Here is a 17,613-nt window from a genome sequence, read left to right as displayed (position 1 = left end):
AAAATCAATTAAATTGAAATTTCTCCTTTTATATATTGTAACAACCAATCTCTGTAATTGTTGAACGTTGTTGAATTATAACATATTTTAAATAATTTCAATGTATTAATTCCTAGTCTGTCTCCAATTGAATCATCTAAGTCTTCTTCGTCTAATAATTCCATTTTTAATGTTACCCAAACTGAATCAAAATATAAATATTCTAAACTCATTAATATAAAATCATCTGTATTGTCTAACAATGATTTTTTATTCATAATCATCTGTTTCATACTCTCATTTTCTGTTTTTAATTCACTTAATTCCCATTTAAGTTTACTAACTTCTTTTAATTGTTCATTTTCTCTTTCTATTTGACTCTTTAATTTATTAATATGTTCTTGTAATTCTTCTTTTTCATTCTCATCTTCTTGTTTAATTTCATTCATTTTATTCATTTCATTATTAACTCTTTGTAATTCAACAAGAACTTGTTCTTTTGTTTCTTCAAATTCATTAGAAATAGACTCTTTTTCTTTCTTTTCTTCTTCTAATAAACGTTGTGTTTCTGTAAGTTTATTCTTTAATTCTTCAAGTTCTTCTGTATTATTACTCATTTGTTCCATATCTTCTTCTTTTTCTTGAAGTTCTTTTTCTATTCTTTCTATTTCTTCTTTCAGATTTTTGATGTCATTATCTTTTTCAGTAATTTCTTCTTGTAATTCTTGTAATTCTTCTTTCTTTTTAATTTCATTACTTTCTTTTTCTTGTTCAATTTCTTCTATCTTACTTTGTAATTCTTTTAAATTTTGTTTTAATTCATTACATTCTTGATTAAGTTGTTCTTTTTCATTATTTATTTGAGCTATTTGTTCATTAACTTCGCTTCCATTGAAATTTAATTCTTCTTCTACTTTTCTTTTTTCCTCTTCTATTTTTTTAATTTGTTTAACTAACTCATCTCTTTCTTCTTTAATAGCATTTACTTCTTCATTAACTTGTTTTAATCCTTCTTTTTCAAATGAAAGATTGTTTGAAAGTTCTTCATTTTCAGATTTTAATTTATTAATTTCATTTTGAAGCTGAACGTTCTTTTCAGTTAACTCTTCTTTATCATTTTTGATTTGATTTAAATCTTCATTTAATTGATTAATTCCATCATTACCATTTGTTAGGTCATGTATTAATTTTTCTTTTTCTTCTTTAACTTTTGAAAGTTCTTGATTCTTTTGTTCTAACTCATCTTGAATTTTATTGTTTTCTTCTTTTAATGATTCAAGTTCCTTTCTAATTCCTTCTTTTTCTTTATTTATTGTTTCAATCTCTTCGTTCAATTTACTTAGTCCATCATTACCATTTGATAAATCTGTTATTAATTTAGACTTTTCTTCTTTAATTTGATTTAATTCTTTTTGAAGATTTTCTTGTTCTTCTTTGAATTTGGCAATTTCTTTGTTGTTATCACAAATAATTTCTTGGTTCTTTTCTTCTATTTCTTTCATTCGTGTTTGAATGGTGTTAATTTCATTCTGTAATTGATTGTTTCCTTCTTTTTCTTTTTCAATTTCTTTGAGTAATTCTTTTTTCTCTTCTTCAATTTTTTCTTTTTCTTCTTTAATTTCTTTATTTTCATTAATAATTTGATTTTTCTCTTCTTCAATTCTCTTTTTCTCTTCTTTAATTGAATTTAGTTCATTGTTTATTTCTTCTTTTTCTTGTTTAGTTTGTGTTAATTCTTCATTTAATTTAGAAACACCATCACTTCCATTTGATAATTCTGTTATTAACTTTGATTTTTCTTCTTCCATTTTCTTAACTTGTTCTTCTAAGTTAGTCTTTTCTTCTTTTAAGTTGTTTATTAGACTATTTAATTCATCTTTATTCTTATTTAATTCAAGAATTTCATTATCATATTTAGTCTGTAAGTCATTAAGTTCTTTCTTATTTTTTTCAAGTTCTTCATTAACTGTTTTATATTCTTCGTTTATTTTGTTTCGTTCTTGTTCAACACAATCTTTTTCTTCATTAATTTGAGTGTATTTATTTTGTGACTCAATAAGGTCTTTTTTAACTTCTTCTAAATTAATATTACTTTGGGATAATTGTGTTTGTAATGCCATAACCTGTTCATTCATTTGTTTCTCTTTTTCGTTTAACTGTGTGATTTGGTTATTCAATGAATTAATCATTTCATTTTCAGACCCTTCAAAAGACTTCTGCATTTCAGTCATTCTATTATGTGCTTCTTCTACTTGTTTTTTCATCCCTTCATTTTGTAATTTAATGTCATTTAATTCAGAAATAACTCTATCTCTTTCTTTTTCAATTTCAATTCGTTCTCCTTTTGACTCTTCTAAACGGCCCTTTAATTCTTCTATTGATGTTGTTAATGAATTAATCTCTTGTGTTTTTTCTTCAATAGACTTTATGTTTTCTTCTTTAATTTCTTTGTTTTCATTTATAATTTGATTTTTCTCTTCTTCAATTCTCTTTTTCTCTTCTTTAATTGAATTTAGTTCATTGTTTATTTCTTCTTTTTCTTGTTTAGTTTGTGTTAATTCTTCAACAATTTTCTTGTTCTCATTTAATTCTTGTTGAAGATTTGTTTTTTCTTCAATAGTTTTATTTTTCTCTTCTTCTAATTCTTGTTTTGCTTCTTTGATTTCTTTAAGTTCGGTTTCTATTCTTTCTAATTTTTCTTTCTCTTCTTCTAATGCTTTTTGAATTTCTTCTTTTTCTTGTTTAGTTTGTGTTAATTCTTCATTTAATTTAGAAATACCATCACTTCCATTTGATAATTCTGTTATTAACTTTGATTTTTCTTCTTCTATTTTCTTAACTTGTTCCTTTAATTCATTCTCTTTTTCTTCTTTTTCCTGAGTAATAGTGATTATTTCTTGCTTCTTTTGTTCTAATTCTTGTTTTGTATTACTTAACTCATTGGAAATATTTCCTTTTTCTTCTTCTAATTTTGATACTTCGTTATTCTTTTGTTCAAGTTCCTGTTGAACTTTATTGTTTTCATCTTTAAGTTCATTTTCTTTTTGAGTATTTTGTTCTTTAAATGATGCAAATTCATTTTTAATTTGATTAAGTTCATTTAAAACGTTTTCTTTTTCTTGTTTAGTTTGTGTTAATTCTTCATTTAATTTAGAAATACCATCATTTCCATTTGATAATTCTGTTATTAACTTTGATTTTTCATCTTCTATCTTTTGTTTTTCATCTTTAGTTTGATTTAATTCATTTTCTATTTCTTGTTTTTCAGTTTTAATTTGATTTAATTCATTTTCTATTACAGTTTTATCTTCATTTAACTTTGTTATTTCATTTTCTTTTTCCTGTTGAATAACAGCTTTTTCATCTTCTATTTTTTGTTTTTCTTCCTTAATTTGGTTTAATTCATTTAATAAAACACTTTTTTCTTCATTTAATTGTATTGTTTCATTTTCTTTTTGTTTTATTTCTTCTTTTGTTTTATTAAATTCATTAGAAATATTATCTCTTTCATTTTTTATTTGATTAAGCTCATTACTAATATTTTCCTTTTCATCTTTTAATTTATCAATTACTTCATTTAACTTTGTCAGTCCATCATTACCATTAGCAATATCTGTTATTAATTTAGCTTTTTCATCTTCTACTTGTTGTTTTTCTTCTTTTATTTTATTTAATTCTTCTTCTTTTTGTGACTTTTCTATTTTAATTTGGTTTAATTCTTTTTGAATATTTTCCTTTTCTTGTTGGACTGTGTCATAATCGTTTTGTAATTGATTTTTTTCTTCATTAATTTTATTAATTTCTAATTCTTTAGTTGAATTATCTGCTTTAATACTATCCAATTCTTGTTTTATACTTTCTTTTTCTTCTGTTAACTTATTCTTTTCTTCAACTATTTGATTTAAGCTATTTTCTATTGTTGTCTTTTCATTAAATATTTGTTCTTTTTCTTCTTTTAATTTATTAAGCTCATTCTCTTTTTGAGTCTTTACATCAACTAATTCATTCTTTTCATTTTCAGTTTTTTGTTTTTCTTCTTTAATTTGATTTAATTCTTTTTGAAGATTTTCTTGTTCTTCTTTGAATTTGGCAATTTCTTTGTTGTTATCACAAATAATTTCTTGGTTCTTTTCTTCTATTTCTTTCATTCGTGTTTGAATGGTGTTAATTTCATTCTGTAATTGATTGTTTCCTTCTTTTTCTTTTTCAATTTCTTTGAGTAATTCTTTTTTCTCTTCTTCAATTTTTTCTTTTTCTTCTTTAATTTCTTTATTTTCATTTATAATTTGATTTTTCTCTTCTTCAATTCTCTTTTTCTCTTCTTTAATTGAATTTAGTTCATTGTTTATTTCTTCTTTTTCTTGTTTAGTTTGTGTTAATTCTTCATTTAATTTAGAAATACCATCACTTCCATTTGATAATTCTGTTATTAACTTTGATTTTTCTTCTTCCATTTTCTTAACTTGTTCCTTTAATTCATTCTCTTTTTCTTCTTTTTCCTGCTTGAGTTGACTAAGCTCATTCATAATCTTTTCATTTTCTTCTTTGCTAGTGTTAAATTTTTCAATTACCTCATCTTTTTCATGTCTAACCTGATTCAATTCATTCTCTTTTTGGTCATTATCAGTTTTAAGTTGAGTTAATTCATTATTGATACTTTCTTTTTCTTGTTTAGTTTGAATTAGTTCATTATTAATGCTTTCTTTTTCATTTTTAATTTGAGTTAATTCCTCATTTAATTTACTCATTCCATCATTTTCATTAGCCATCTTATCAATCAAATCTTTCTTTTCATTTTCTAATATCTCAACTTTCTTTTTAGCTTCCATTTCACTTTTCATTTTTGTTTTAAGTAATGAGTCTTGTGCATCGCATTTCTTTTTTAATTCTTCATTCTCGTTTTGTAACCTTTTGTTTTCCTCTTCAATTTGTGCATTAACTGATCTATTAACTTCTTCTGCAGTAGTTTCAGATGCTAGACTTGATGTAGCAGAATGTTCAGAAGAGCTATGTCCAGTATTTTCAGTAGAATTTCTTTTACTAAAACTTTTTCTTCCCAAGAAACTAAGTCTTTTTTTATGAGTCTCTTTTTCTGTAGATTCGCTTGTTTGAGAAGAGCTTTGTTTTTGTTCATTCTTTGCTTCATCACCTGACTTTTCATGAGGTGGAGTTGAGACAAGTTCATTTGTTTGACTTTGTGTTTCACTTCTTCTTGAAAGGAATCCTTTTCTTTGTTGTACTTTCTCAACTGGTTGTTGTGTGGGTGGGTCTTGTTGTTCTGAGTCATTTGTATTTACTCCCTTTTTTGGTCGAGTAAGAAATGATGCTTTTCGTTCTCTATGTTCTGGAACAGGTGCTTCTCCAGAGGGGGGTGGAGGCATTACATCTGGTTGTTTGTCTTCTGGTTTAGGTGTTGTTTGTGGTTCGGCTTTACGTCGAGCTCCCAATTGAATACCGGTTCTTCTACTCATTGAACTAAATAAAAGAATTTATGAGTTATTTTCTGAAAAAGAGAAAGGAAGTTTTCTTTTTTCAAATAATTTAATTTAAAAGCATTTAGTTGAATGAAAATGTTTTATGCTATAACAGAAATTTTTAATAACCGACATTCTTCAATTAAGCTTCAACAACTTCTCCTTTTTCTTCAGCAACTGGGGCAGCTTCAACTGGTGCACTAGTGTCTTGATGTTGGTCAAGAAGTTTAAGTGAATCAATTTTACCAGCCTTAAGAATCTTAACTTTACGAATGTAGACATTGTCCATTGAGAAGACTTTGCTACATTTAGCAACAATTTCTTTTGGAAGTTTGTTTTCTCTAAGATAATCAACAAATTGTGTAAGTTCACGTGAAGCAGCTTCTTTAGTGATAAGATTGTTCATAATCTTTCTAATCTTCTTAATTTGAGCACTTTTAGCATATGAAGTTTTCTTGATTTGGTTGGACTTTCTGCTGGTGAATCCAATGCAGAAGATTCTAATTAAATGTCCATCAGTAGTTTTAACATCAACTGATGTTTCAATAAGAGTACACCACTTCTTAACAATTGATCTTAATTTATCAGTTGTGAGTTTAAGTCCATGGAAAATCATAAGACAATCTTTTCCATTAACATCTTCACATTTAAATTTGTAGTTGTATGCTCCAAATTTTTCATTTTCCATGAGATCAGCAAGATTTACTTCAACAACTCTTCCTTTAAGTTGTTCTGAAGCAATTCTAGTACCAGCTGTTTTATTAACAACGATTTGTCCGACGGTTCTTCTCTTGAAGTTCTTTGGTACTTTAACATTGTACCATTCTTTCTTGGAGAATGGCTCAGCAATCTTTCTCTTGCTTCCCTTCTTAACGTTTCCTGCCTTATACTTCTTATTCTTTCCTGTTGCCATCTCCTAAGAATTAATTTTTTTAGTTTTTTAGGGTTTTCTCTTTTTTTTCTTTTTTTCCAATATAGTTTCCTTAAATTATATTTTACTATACATAATTATATTTTTGTTTTATAAGAAGATTGATTGATGAAAAGGAAGTTATTGTGTAATTTACTGAACTTAATAACCAATATGAGTTATCAATCCTCACAACTCCCTGAAGATGAGTCTATTAACAGAAAACTATTACAAGAAACTAATAGATCATTGAAAATAGCACAAGCAGAATTAACTGTAAAAAAAGTCTATAAAACTATGGAATATGAAAAGATGATGAAAATTTTAAATGAAAGGAGAAAGGATGTTGTTGTGGGGTTATCTGACCAGAAAAGTGAAGAGTCCCAACAAAGCAAACCAATAAAAAATGATGATGTTACTTCACCAAAACCACAAATTAATAACAAAGGAGTGCCATTTTTCTGGATTAGAGCATTAAATGCTGTTAGTTTGTTCTTATCTTATAATACAGTAGAAGAAGATTTAGTTGCTTTGTCGTACCTCAACGATATCAAAATAACAACATTAACACCATCATTTGATATGAAGTCATTAACAATCAAAATGGGAAAGGAATTATCATTCTTTTTTGATAAGAATCCATATTTTACTAATGATCATTTTACAATTAGAATGATATATCGAGCAAATGAAAATGGAGAACGTATTGGTTCAACTGGAAGAATTAAAGTTATAACAAATGGAATTGATTGGAAAGTGAATTTATTAGAGATTAACTCATCATCATTTTTTAATGTGTTTATACAAGAATTAGTCAATGAAGAAGATTATGAAATTCTTGATTCAGTTTTTGATAACTTTAATACTAAAGCCATCCAATATTTTTATCAATTCAATTAATATTATTGTTTAATGTTCTTTTGTTTGATATAATTTTCAGAAGAACTTAAAAAAAATGAGTTGTATGTCAATAATTCCATCACGTCTTGATTATATCAATTGTAAAGATGTTGTTGAACTAATTACAAGCAATAGTAATAAGAAAAGGTTTATTATTATTGATGTACGTGGAAATGATGTTGGTGACTTAGTGATACATACTGCAATCAATATTCCATCACCTAATTTTAAAGAAACGGCAACATCATTAGCTTCAATATACAAAGATTATGATTTGATTATTATTCATTGCATGATGTCACAAACAAGAGGACCAACATGTGCAATGATATTAAATGAATGTTTTAAGAAAGAAAAATACAAAGAAAGTCATGTTCAAATAAGAATTCTTCGAGGAGGTTTTGAAAGATTTTATTCAGAATATGGTGAAAGAAGAGAATTATTTGATGTAGTACATTAACAAAAGAAAAGAGAAAGGAGTTAATTAGAATTGAATAATTCTTTTTATTTTATGTGAAATAAGTAATAAGAAATAACAATTTATAATAACAAAAAAAATTGTTATATGAGGTATAATGGATCTAAGATCTTTTAGTTAATGTCAGGAGAAGATTTAACCCAACCAAATTATAATTTAATTGATAACAAAGAAGATCAGATCGAATCAATCAATTGTCCAGAACCATCATTTCCTTGGTTTTATAAATTATGGAGAGTTCAAGGATATTATAATTTATTAATATTAAAATGTTATCCAATTATTCAAGTATTTGTTATTGCATTTCTTGGTATTTTCTTGATTTATTTAGATTATTCTACATTTATTGGATTTCCACTAAAACCAATTACAACAAATGATGGAACATTACCAGCATTTTTTGACTTTTTTGTAACAAGTAGATTAAGAAATGTACTTGTAAGTATTGTTGGAATATTTGTAATTATTTCATTAATATATTATGGATATAAATTATATAAAATAATGAACGATGAAAATTTATTAAATGCAAATAAATTTTTTAATGATAGAAAAGTTTTGTCTGTTGGAGGAGATTGGAATAAAGTAAAAAGAATGTTAAGATATTCACAAAGTACAGAAACTGAACTTGACCCTGAAGGATTTACTACAAGTACACTTATTATGACATCAGGATATTTTGATGGAGATGTTGAAATGGAAAATGATTCTGAAAGTAGTGAATCAATCAATGAAATAAAAGATGTTAAACAAGAAGAAGGAGAAGTTAAAATAGAAGGATTAGAAGAATTACCAAAGAAAAGTAAACAAAAAGAAGAAAATTTATTTATTAAAAGATGTACATTAAGTAATGACTTAATGAGTAAATTAATTACACAAAGAGAAAATGAATTAAGAAAAGGAAGTCGTTATTTATATAAGATTATTAAAGATATTTATTTCCCTAATAAAGAAATAGATTTTTATAAATCACTTATTCAAGAAGAACATAAATTTCATATTCCAAATGTAAATCAATGGAAAGAGAGAATTAAAAATAAAGTAAATGAATATAAAAGATGGTATATACAACCTATTGTATTAATAAAATTATTATACAATTTAATTGTATTATGTTTAAAATACTTTGGTATATTATTATCTCCATCTTTATTATTAAAAAAACAATGGACATATTATTCACAATATTTATTAAGACAAACTCATGAACTTGGACATGAGACTGAAGTTAGAATGAAAAGTGCAGAAGATGTAATCGAAGGAATAATTTCTTTAACACCAATAGACCAATTTAATAGAGCAATAATGAGAAATTTAAGAGCAGTATTTATGTTAGTATTTGTTGTATTCTTTACTTTAAATATACGAAGTGAATTTCAATTATTTGGAATAAGTAGTGCAGTTATTTGTAATATACTTCTTACGATTGTAGTTCTTTGTTATGACAGTAGTCAAAAAGAAATTCAATCACAAACATATGACAGTGCAAGAGATGCTTTAACAGAATGTTTCCCTCAATTAAAAAATATTGTAAGAGAAAATAGTAAGCAAAAAGATGTTATTAATTATATTAAGAAAAACATGTATAAAGAATTATATCAATGTCTTATTGATGAAATCATTGCACCATTAAAAGTGTATAAGATATTAAAACAATGTGGAACTAACTCAGATGTGAATGAAATATTACAAAATGTAATAAAACCAGTAATAGAAGAATAATTTTAATTGTTTGATGTTTTTGTTATTTTATTTATTTTTCTTTTTCATTTATGATAATGTATTTTCCCTTTCTTAAATATTTTCTTATCTCCAAATCAATTTTATCTAAGTTACCTTTCCAATTTACAACTGATACTGAATGTCTGAAGATATTGATTACTTCCGTGTTTATTCTAGTAATATATCTTCTATTACTACTTTCATCAGTGTTTATTTCTTCCATCTTCTGATTCATTTTTTTTTTGATGGTTTTACAATTGAAGGTGTCATCAATTTCATCGGACTGCCATATTCCTAAGTATTTATACAAGTCCTCACCTTCAATGACTGGGATGTTTTGCATTCCATTTGGTATTTCTTTAATGTTTTTAATACCATTCCTGACTTTTTCTCATTCATTTCAATATGTAACTTATTATATCATCAATTTCGTTGTAGATTATTCCCATTTCTTCACCACTTTGCGCCATTATTCTTATTTCATCCATATATAATATGTGATTTGTTTTTGGGAATTTCTCTTCGATGAATTGAGAAATTACATTCATCTGTATGATGAAGAGTAGATTTGATAATGAATCACCTTGTAAAATTCCTCTATTTAATTTAATACTACCTAGATATTCATTATATTTATAGCCGATGAATATCTTCCATCTAGTCATCATACTTTCAATAATGTCAATGATGACACCCTCTACATTAAAATACTTTAATGATTCAATTACCCATTCGTGGTTGACAGTGTCATATGCTTTCTTAATGTCATAATATGACTCCACATATTTTGGGTATTTCTCTTCTTTCTGTTGCTTCATCATATAACTATTAATTATTCATTCTTTGCAGCTAAAGATTGTAACTTACATCTCAATTGATTTTTACTGATTTTAAATGATTCACAATTCATGTTAAGTCTAATGTGAATCTTTTCTTTTAATATTGATGTAAATACTTTCATAATTACATTTGTACAACTGATAGGACGATAATTAGTGACATCATTCATATCACTTTGTGGATTAATAAAGTTCTTCCACTTACCATGTCTAATGGGATGTTTTCAGGGAAGTGCAACCATTCATTAAATATATTGAGAATGATTTCTCTTGATGATGACATTCTTTTCCAATAATACCATATATAGTGTCTATTCCTGGTGCTTTCCAGTTACTTATTTTCATTATACTTAAATTTAATTCATTTAATGTTATAATGACATTATCATAATTGATATATCTTTCATTCCACGAGGTGATTTGTTTTATTTTCCATTTCTCTTTATTTAATATCACCTGTGTTTCATATAATATTTCCATTATTCTAAAGTAATATCGTTATTTGGGTATATTTCATTATTTGTTTCTTCCTTATTCTAATTTTCTTGTTAGAATTAAACATGATTTTATTTGTATTGATTCTTATTATTTCATTTTTATTGAATTTAATTCTTTCTTTTATCATTGTCATCATATATTTTATGTATTTTATTCTTTCTAGTGCTTTGACTTTTATTCCTTCTTCAGAATATTCATTTAATTTCATGTTGCATTATATTCTGTACCATTTTCTTCCATTGACTAGATCTTCTAGTCTATTAATTTTCTTTATATTTCTTTTATTTCATCAAATTTATCTCTTATTATTTTATTTTGGAGATAGAGGTGCATACACATTGAAATATTATTCATATCATCTTGCACTTCATGCATTCTGCTTCCTGAAATTATCCATCTATTATTATTTCCTCTTATTAATTCGTTAGCTTCTTTTCTTTGAATATAGTAATTAATATTTGTACATTTTTCTACTTTCATTTCTTTTACTTTATTGATGAGAATGTTAAGATATTCTTCATCAATTTCTGTAGAACTATTCTTTAATATGATGTTTTTATTATTGAATTGCACTCTACTCTTCTATTATATCATTTACTTTCACTTTAATGTACCGTTTAGTATTTTCTTTTATTTTATGTGATATTTTAATATATTTAATATATTCTTTTTCATTATTGACATTGATGTTTATTGCTTTTATTATACTTTCAATTTCTTCATTTCTTCATTTCTTATATAATTTCTTATTTAACCAATTAATTCAATACATCAATTCAATTAAAATTCTATTTCTTTATTTTGTTGTATTTCTTCTTGTATTTTTATTATGTTTTGTTTGTTATTTATTATTCTTTGTAATTTTCCATCTATCATTCATTTCTTTATTTGTGTTTTTGTTTTTAACTTCTTCTTCATTTGTTTTAATGTCTTTTTCTTCATTGTATTTTGTTTTCTTTATTTTCTTCTTTGATTCTTTCATTTATCTTTTTTGATTGAATATACTTCTTGTTGAATATAATACAATCTTTTCCTCTTACCTTCATATTTTTTAAGTATTTCTGATTATTCTCCTTTTTCCATTCACTTGTTATTCTTTTTATTATTTCTTGTATATCATTTATTGTTATTCATTTATATTTGTTATGGGTGCAATCTTTATTATTATTGTATTTATCTTGTTTCTTATTTGTTTTCATTTGTATCTTTCGTCTTCTAATCAATTTTTCCTTTGTATTTCATTTATCATTATCATTTTTATTTCTTTTCAATTTATTGTTATTGAAATTCATTCTTTTATTGTATGACATTGAATTTTTATATCTTGTTTGGTTTTCTTTACAATACACAAAGTATTTACACAATAACTATGGCATTAAAATTTGTTGTATTTATTGCATTGGAAAAGGATTTTATATGATAAACAATATAATAATAAAAACAAAGATGTTCAATTAGAAGAATAAAAGAATGATTGTAGCACAAAGAATAATAAACATACTTGTTGTACCATCATCATTGTTATAATTATTTCTATCATCATCTTGTTTATTGTCTGAACTATCTGAACTACTTGTTGTTTTATTATCTATTTCTTTATTTCCATCTTTTTGTTGATTATCATTTCCATCTTCTGGTTTTTTGTTTGGTTGTTGATTATCCTTTCCATCTTGTGGTGCAGATGGTTCTTGTTTGTCTGGTAATGGTTGATGTTCATTGTGGTATTGTTTTTCTGGTGTCTGATCCGAAAGTAGTTGATGTTCATTAAATGGATGTTGATTTTGTTCTGGGATTGGTTGATGTTCATTGTAAGGATGTGGTTGTCTTTCTGGTGTTGGTTGTTGTTCATTGTGTTGTTCTCCTTGATGATCATGTGTTTGTTGAGCAGTTGCATCTTGTGTTTGTTGAGTAGTTCCATCTTTTGCCTGTTGAGTAATTTCACTCTGGGTTGGTTGTACTACTGCCGGTTTTTCTTGTTTTGGTGATACAGTTGTTGATGTTACTGGGTTTACAACTTCACTTTTAAATTGTATATTATTTCCATTATACATTCTTTGGGATTCTTTTGTTTCTATTTGTGTGTGTATTACTTCGGTATTTCTTTCTTCTTTATTGATAATACTCTCTGTTGCATTAACAAGTAATATAAATAATATAATTGTAATCATTGAATGAAATCTAGTTCAGTTATTCGCTTTAAATATTCCCTTCTTTATTTTTTCAATTCATTTTATTCATCATTTTTATTCTTATGCTTCTATTTTCTATTTCAAGACTCAATATTCATTATTCATTTTCTTTCATGATTTTATTCTTTATCTATTTTGACTCAATATTAATAAATAGATTGGTATGTTTTATTAATTTAAAATTTTTCATTTTTGTAGTTTAACACAAAAATAAACATAACCATAAAGTATTATTGTATATTTATTATCATCAGTGTTTATTATTTATAATTTCCGTTTTGCAAAATTAATTAACTAGAAAACAACAAATTAATCATTATATTATTATTATTTCGATTTTATCTTCACTTCAATTGTAAATTATTGTTATTTTTATTTTCATTCTCATTTGTTATATTCCTTATCATATTATTATTTGTTCTATTCATTTTCTTTTCACATCTTTCTTCTTTATCATTTCTATTTATTCTTTTATGTCTCTTTCTTATTAGACTTGTTGTTTGTATTATATTTGTATTATCTTTATTATATCTTTATGGTTTATTTCTAACTCTGCAACGAAAAAAAGGCAAATAATTGAAAAAGAAGATAAGGATGTATAAGAATAAAAAGAAAGTAGAAGAAGAAAGAATATAGAAAGTAATAAAAGAAAAGAGATATTAAAAGAAGAAAATAAGAAATAAATGGTATGTTTTTATTGTAAAAATTAGAACTATTCAATAACAGTGTCTAATTTAATTATGTAAAATAATTAGTAATGTTTTATTAATGAAAAATATTTTTTATTATTTTTATGTTTATTATTTATGTGTATAATTTCATTATGATGTTTATTATATATTCAAACATAAGTGTTATGTTATTATTATAACATGTAATAAGTGATAAAATATAAATGAAAATGATATGAATATATAACATAGATAGAATATAAAACAAAAGAATAATAAGAATAAATGATAAATAAATATAGAAATGATAATCAATGATATAATAATAAATTCAAAGTATAAAAGATAAAATTAATATTAATATAAAACAAAAGAGAATAAATATAAATTGAAAATAGATATAAATGATAATAATATAAAAATGATAAAGATGAATAAACAAATACATCTAAATAGAAAAGAATATAAATAAGAAAATCTAAATAATATAAACATAAAAATAATAAAATAAGAAGAATACAATGATATACATATTATAAACAGAGAAATAAATATATAAAAATAAGATACATAAATAACATATGAATAAAAGAATACAAATAATTAAATATGAATAATCAAATCATCTATTTCATTAATATTTCATCCAAAATGAATACAATTGATAATAAAATATAAACATAAATATTTACATATTCTGTATTTATTATACTTTTTATTTTTATTTGTTAGGAGCAAAATATAATAAATGGAATATTCTATGGATGCAAATTATTTTGCATCTTTTTTCTTTTTTGTAAATTATTTAGATGCATTATTTCTTTGCTAATTTTCGTGCCCATAATTAATAAATTGTACATCTTCTTGTTGTTTCATTTCTTCTTTAAATATCTTCATTACCTCCTCTTCTTATATTTCTTCTTTCTCTTTCATGTTCATTTTGGTTATTATTTCTTTTAATTCATTATCTTTCTATTAATGTTTTATTATTTCTTCCTCCATTATTCTATTTATTTCTCTTTTAATTTCATTCTTTATTTTAAATGTCTTCTTCAGTATTTCTTTATATTCATTAATATCATTTACTTTAATTCCAAATTCTTGTATTAATCTTTCTATTATTTCTTCTTTTAGTTGACATCTTAATTTTCTTTCAAATAATTTCAAAGAAAAACATTTATAAAGTGTTAGAATTTCTTCTTCTCTATCTATTTGCTTTAATTGTTTTTATTGTCTAATTCAAATGTGGTGATATTCTTATGCTGAATATCCATTTCTTCAATGGATTTCTGCATTGACTTTCTTTTTTGGAAGATAATCTTTACTTGATGATATTTCATTAGCTACTACCACATTGGGGTGAGGTCATTTACTATTTGTGTTTCTGATGAGTCTGTTATATTGTCATTTATCTCATCTTTCTTCTTTTCTTCTTGTGTATTTTCATTTTCTAATTTAGATAATTTATCTTTCAGAAAGAGCAATTGTTGTGTTAAATTGTTTACTTCAGACATTTTCCTTTCATATTCAGCATGGAATTTGAATATTTTTATCACACTCGTGGTTTTTTGTGCTTATCTCATTCTCATGCTTCTTCTTTAATGCCATAATATCTTTTGTTAGTTTCTTAATGATTTATTCTTTTGCTTGTATTTCATTTTTCATTTCTTCTTTCTCTTTCATATCTTCCTTCACTTTTTTTCAATTCTTCTACTCCTTTCTCATTTTCATTGTTTTTTCTCCCTTTTCTACCAGCCTCTTCTTCTCTCCTTTAGTGATCTTCTTCTCCTCAGCAAGCCTAGCTTCTACTCTCGTAGAATCTTTATCATCGTCTTCTTCACTTTCAATACTCATTACATAGTTATTGTATATTCTATTATCATTAATCTCAATTGGTTGTACTGATTATTGTCTTCTTCCATAGTCATACTAATAGTTTCTTCTTCCATTCTGATTATTTTTGTTTTTTCTCGTGCAAGAAAATACCATCTTCTCCATATTGTTGATGGTGTATATTCTTTAATCTTGGTATTTTTAATTTCTTCTACTTCTTGTGGTGTAAGTATTTTAATTTCTTCTTCAAAGAGTCTTTTCCAATATTCTTGATTTTGTATTTCAATCATTTCTTTTCTTTTATTTCTATTTTATTTCTTATTTTGATAATGTTTGTACCTTCTTTGTGTGTTATTATGGTATTTGTTTTTATTATAATAATATTGTTTATTTCTATTTAAATTATTATTAAAGTATTTATGACGATGACTATGATTGAAGTGATGAGTGAAACGATTTGTATCAACTATGTTGTGATATTTATGGTTATAATTGTTGTTGTAATGATTAATGTAATTATTCATGTATCTCTGTCAATACAGATAATACCTATTTTCACTCATTCTTCTATCATTTATATTTCTTGGTTGGTCTGAATTTCTTCTTCTTTGATTATTTGTTTTTCTATATTTTTTGTGGTGTCTCCTGTAATGCATCTTTTTTTGTATAATAATGAATAAATAACAAATAAATAAAATAAATAAGAAAGAATGATTACTTGTTGTATTTTCAAATTAATTGATAATTAATATTAATAAATTAATGAAATGAATAATAATGAGAATAATTCATTTTAAATAAAATGAAATAAAAATAAAGATAAATAATCAATGTTTCAATGAATAAAATATTATTAAGTTTCATATTTCTTACATTAATTATCTTATTTATTATTCATTCTGTTTAAATTATTGTTTATTTAAAATATAAATTATCATATTTTATATTAAATTATTGAAAATAAATTTAAATAAAAATTCATTTACTTTCTTTAAGTTTTTAAATTACTTCATTAAATTGTATTGTAGAAATAAAATCATATCATCTTTCTGATGTTGTTCAATCATTATACATATTTATTAACTTTTTAATTATATATTATCTACGATGAATATTTCTAATACGTTATGTTCCAGTTATTCTTAGTCAACAAATTTAATACCTTCTTTTACAAACACAAACATTTTGGTAATTTTGTGTTCTTTTTATTTCTTTCACTTCTTCTTGTTAATTTTTATGAAGAATAAATTATTTAGTTTCAGTTCTTTCAATTTCCAAATCATATTAGTTAATTTATTCTATGTATTTCATTCTTTTATTTCTTTGCAATTTTATTATTTTTATTTATTTGGTTATTCTTTTCTTATTTAATGTTTTGTTCTTTTTATCTCTTTCTTCAGTAATATTACGATAATCATTTTCTCTTTTTGAATTTATTCTACACTAATTAGTGTTAATAATATTATCATTGTCATCACTCTTACAATTCCATTTTCGGATTATGTGTTATCATAATAAGATGAACTTTTTGACTCATTAAATTACATTGGAAATTTATTATTTTCCAGTTATTCCAATAAAAATTCCATCAATTTTTATTGATATTTCTCTACTTTTGTTTTATTCTTTTCTTCATGAACTTCTTTATGAATATAACATTAGTATTTAATTAACGCGATATAAACATGTCTCTAAATGTCTAATATTGGAAAAAACATTCCATATCATTTTATCCATTGTTTTATTATTTTATGAAAACCTTGATTGAAATTCAAAACAATATTAATTGTTTGAAATTCTTTTTTATATTTTTAATATAATCAATTATTTATTCATATATATTCTTTTCATTCTTTCTGTGTCTTGTAACACATACGTATCAATAATAAATATATCTTATTTATCACTTGTTCTTTGTGTTCATTTTGTTTCTTTAGTTTATGATTTCACGTTATTATTTTCTTTGGAAACATTCTTCTTCATTTTGAATTTACAAAATATACTTTTCAATCAGTTATATTTCAAAGGATAAGTAATTTAATTTATTTAATATTCATTGATTGTTGTTAGTTGATAGTCATTTAAATAACAATTAAACATAACAATTATTTATCCATTTG

At 24.1% G+C, this 17,613-nt stretch overlaps 6 protein-coding genes across 6 annotated transcripts, besides 3 other annotated features; 3 read left to right on the top strand and 3 right to left on the bottom strand.

The window, feature by feature from the left end:
* Positions 1–8: 8 nt before the first annotated feature.
* EHI_072050 (Viral A-type inclusion protein repeat, putative) lies at positions 9–5,450 on the bottom strand (the record flags this gene model as incomplete). Its single annotated transcript, XM_648355.1, has 1 exon — positions 9–5,450. The coding sequence occupies one exon, from the start codon at positions 5,448–5,450 to the stop codon at positions 9–11; it is 5,442 nt and encodes a 1,813-aa protein (XP_653447.1).
* Positions 5,451–5,572: 122 nt separating this feature from the next.
* On the bottom strand, positions 5,573–6,366 carry EHI_072040 (40S ribosomal protein S3a, putative; the record flags this gene model as incomplete). The annotated part of the gene is made up of 1 exon (XM_648356.2): positions 5,573–6,366. One exon carries the CDS (start codon positions 6,364–6,366, stop codon positions 5,596–5,598), a length of 771 nt encoding a protein of 256 aa, XP_653448.1. The 3' UTR covers positions 5,573–5,595.
* Positions 6,367–6,537: 171 nt separating this feature from the next.
* Positions 6,538–7,263, top strand: EHI_072030 (nucleosome assembly protein, putative; the record flags this gene model as incomplete). The annotated part of the gene is made up of 1 exon (XM_648371.1): positions 6,538–7,263. The coding sequence occupies one exon, from the start codon at positions 6,538–6,540 to the stop codon at positions 7,261–7,263; it is 726 nt and encodes a 241-aa protein (XP_653463.1).
* Positions 7,264–7,318: 55 nt separating this feature from the next.
* Positions 7,319–7,723, top strand: EHI_072020 (uncharacterized protein; the record flags this gene model as incomplete). The annotated part of the gene is made up of 1 exon (XM_648372.1): positions 7,319–7,723. The coding sequence occupies one exon, from the start codon at positions 7,319–7,321 to the stop codon at positions 7,721–7,723; it is 405 nt and encodes a 134-aa protein (XP_653464.1).
* A 138-nt stretch (positions 7,724–7,861) lies between these two features.
* Positions 7,862–9,463, top strand: EHI_072010 (uncharacterized protein; the record flags this gene model as incomplete). The annotated part of the gene is made up of 1 exon (XM_648373.2): positions 7,862–9,463. The coding sequence occupies one exon, from the start codon at positions 7,862–7,864 to the stop codon at positions 9,461–9,463; it is 1,602 nt and encodes a 533-aa protein (XP_653465.2).
* A 55-nt stretch (positions 9,464–9,518) lies between these two features.
* Positions 9,519–11,643: a repeat region.
* Positions 11,593–12,213: a repeat region.
* Positions 12,214–12,254: 41 nt separating this feature from the next.
* Positions 12,255–12,968, bottom strand: EHI_072000 (serine-rich 25 kDa antigen protein, putative; the record flags this gene model as incomplete). Its single annotated transcript, XM_001913846.1, has 1 exon — positions 12,255–12,968. The coding sequence occupies one exon, from the start codon at positions 12,966–12,968 to the stop codon at positions 12,255–12,257; it is 714 nt and encodes a 237-aa protein (XP_001913881.1).
* Positions 12,969–14,459: 1,491 nt separating this feature from the next.
* Positions 14,460–16,151: a repeat region.
* Between the last annotated feature and the right edge of the window lie 1,462 nt (positions 16,152–17,613).

Source organism: Entamoeba histolytica, genomic scaffold (assembly GCF_000208925.1).
Source record: "Entamoeba histolytica HM-1:IMSS scf_1104750517383 genomic scaffold, whole genome shotgun sequence".
Lineage (NCBI taxonomy): Eukaryota > Evosea > Mastigamoebida > Endamoebidae > Entamoeba > Entamoeba histolytica.
The sequence above is the reverse complement of the archived record's forward strand: the minus strand, read 5'-3'. Positions and strand labels throughout refer to the sequence as shown.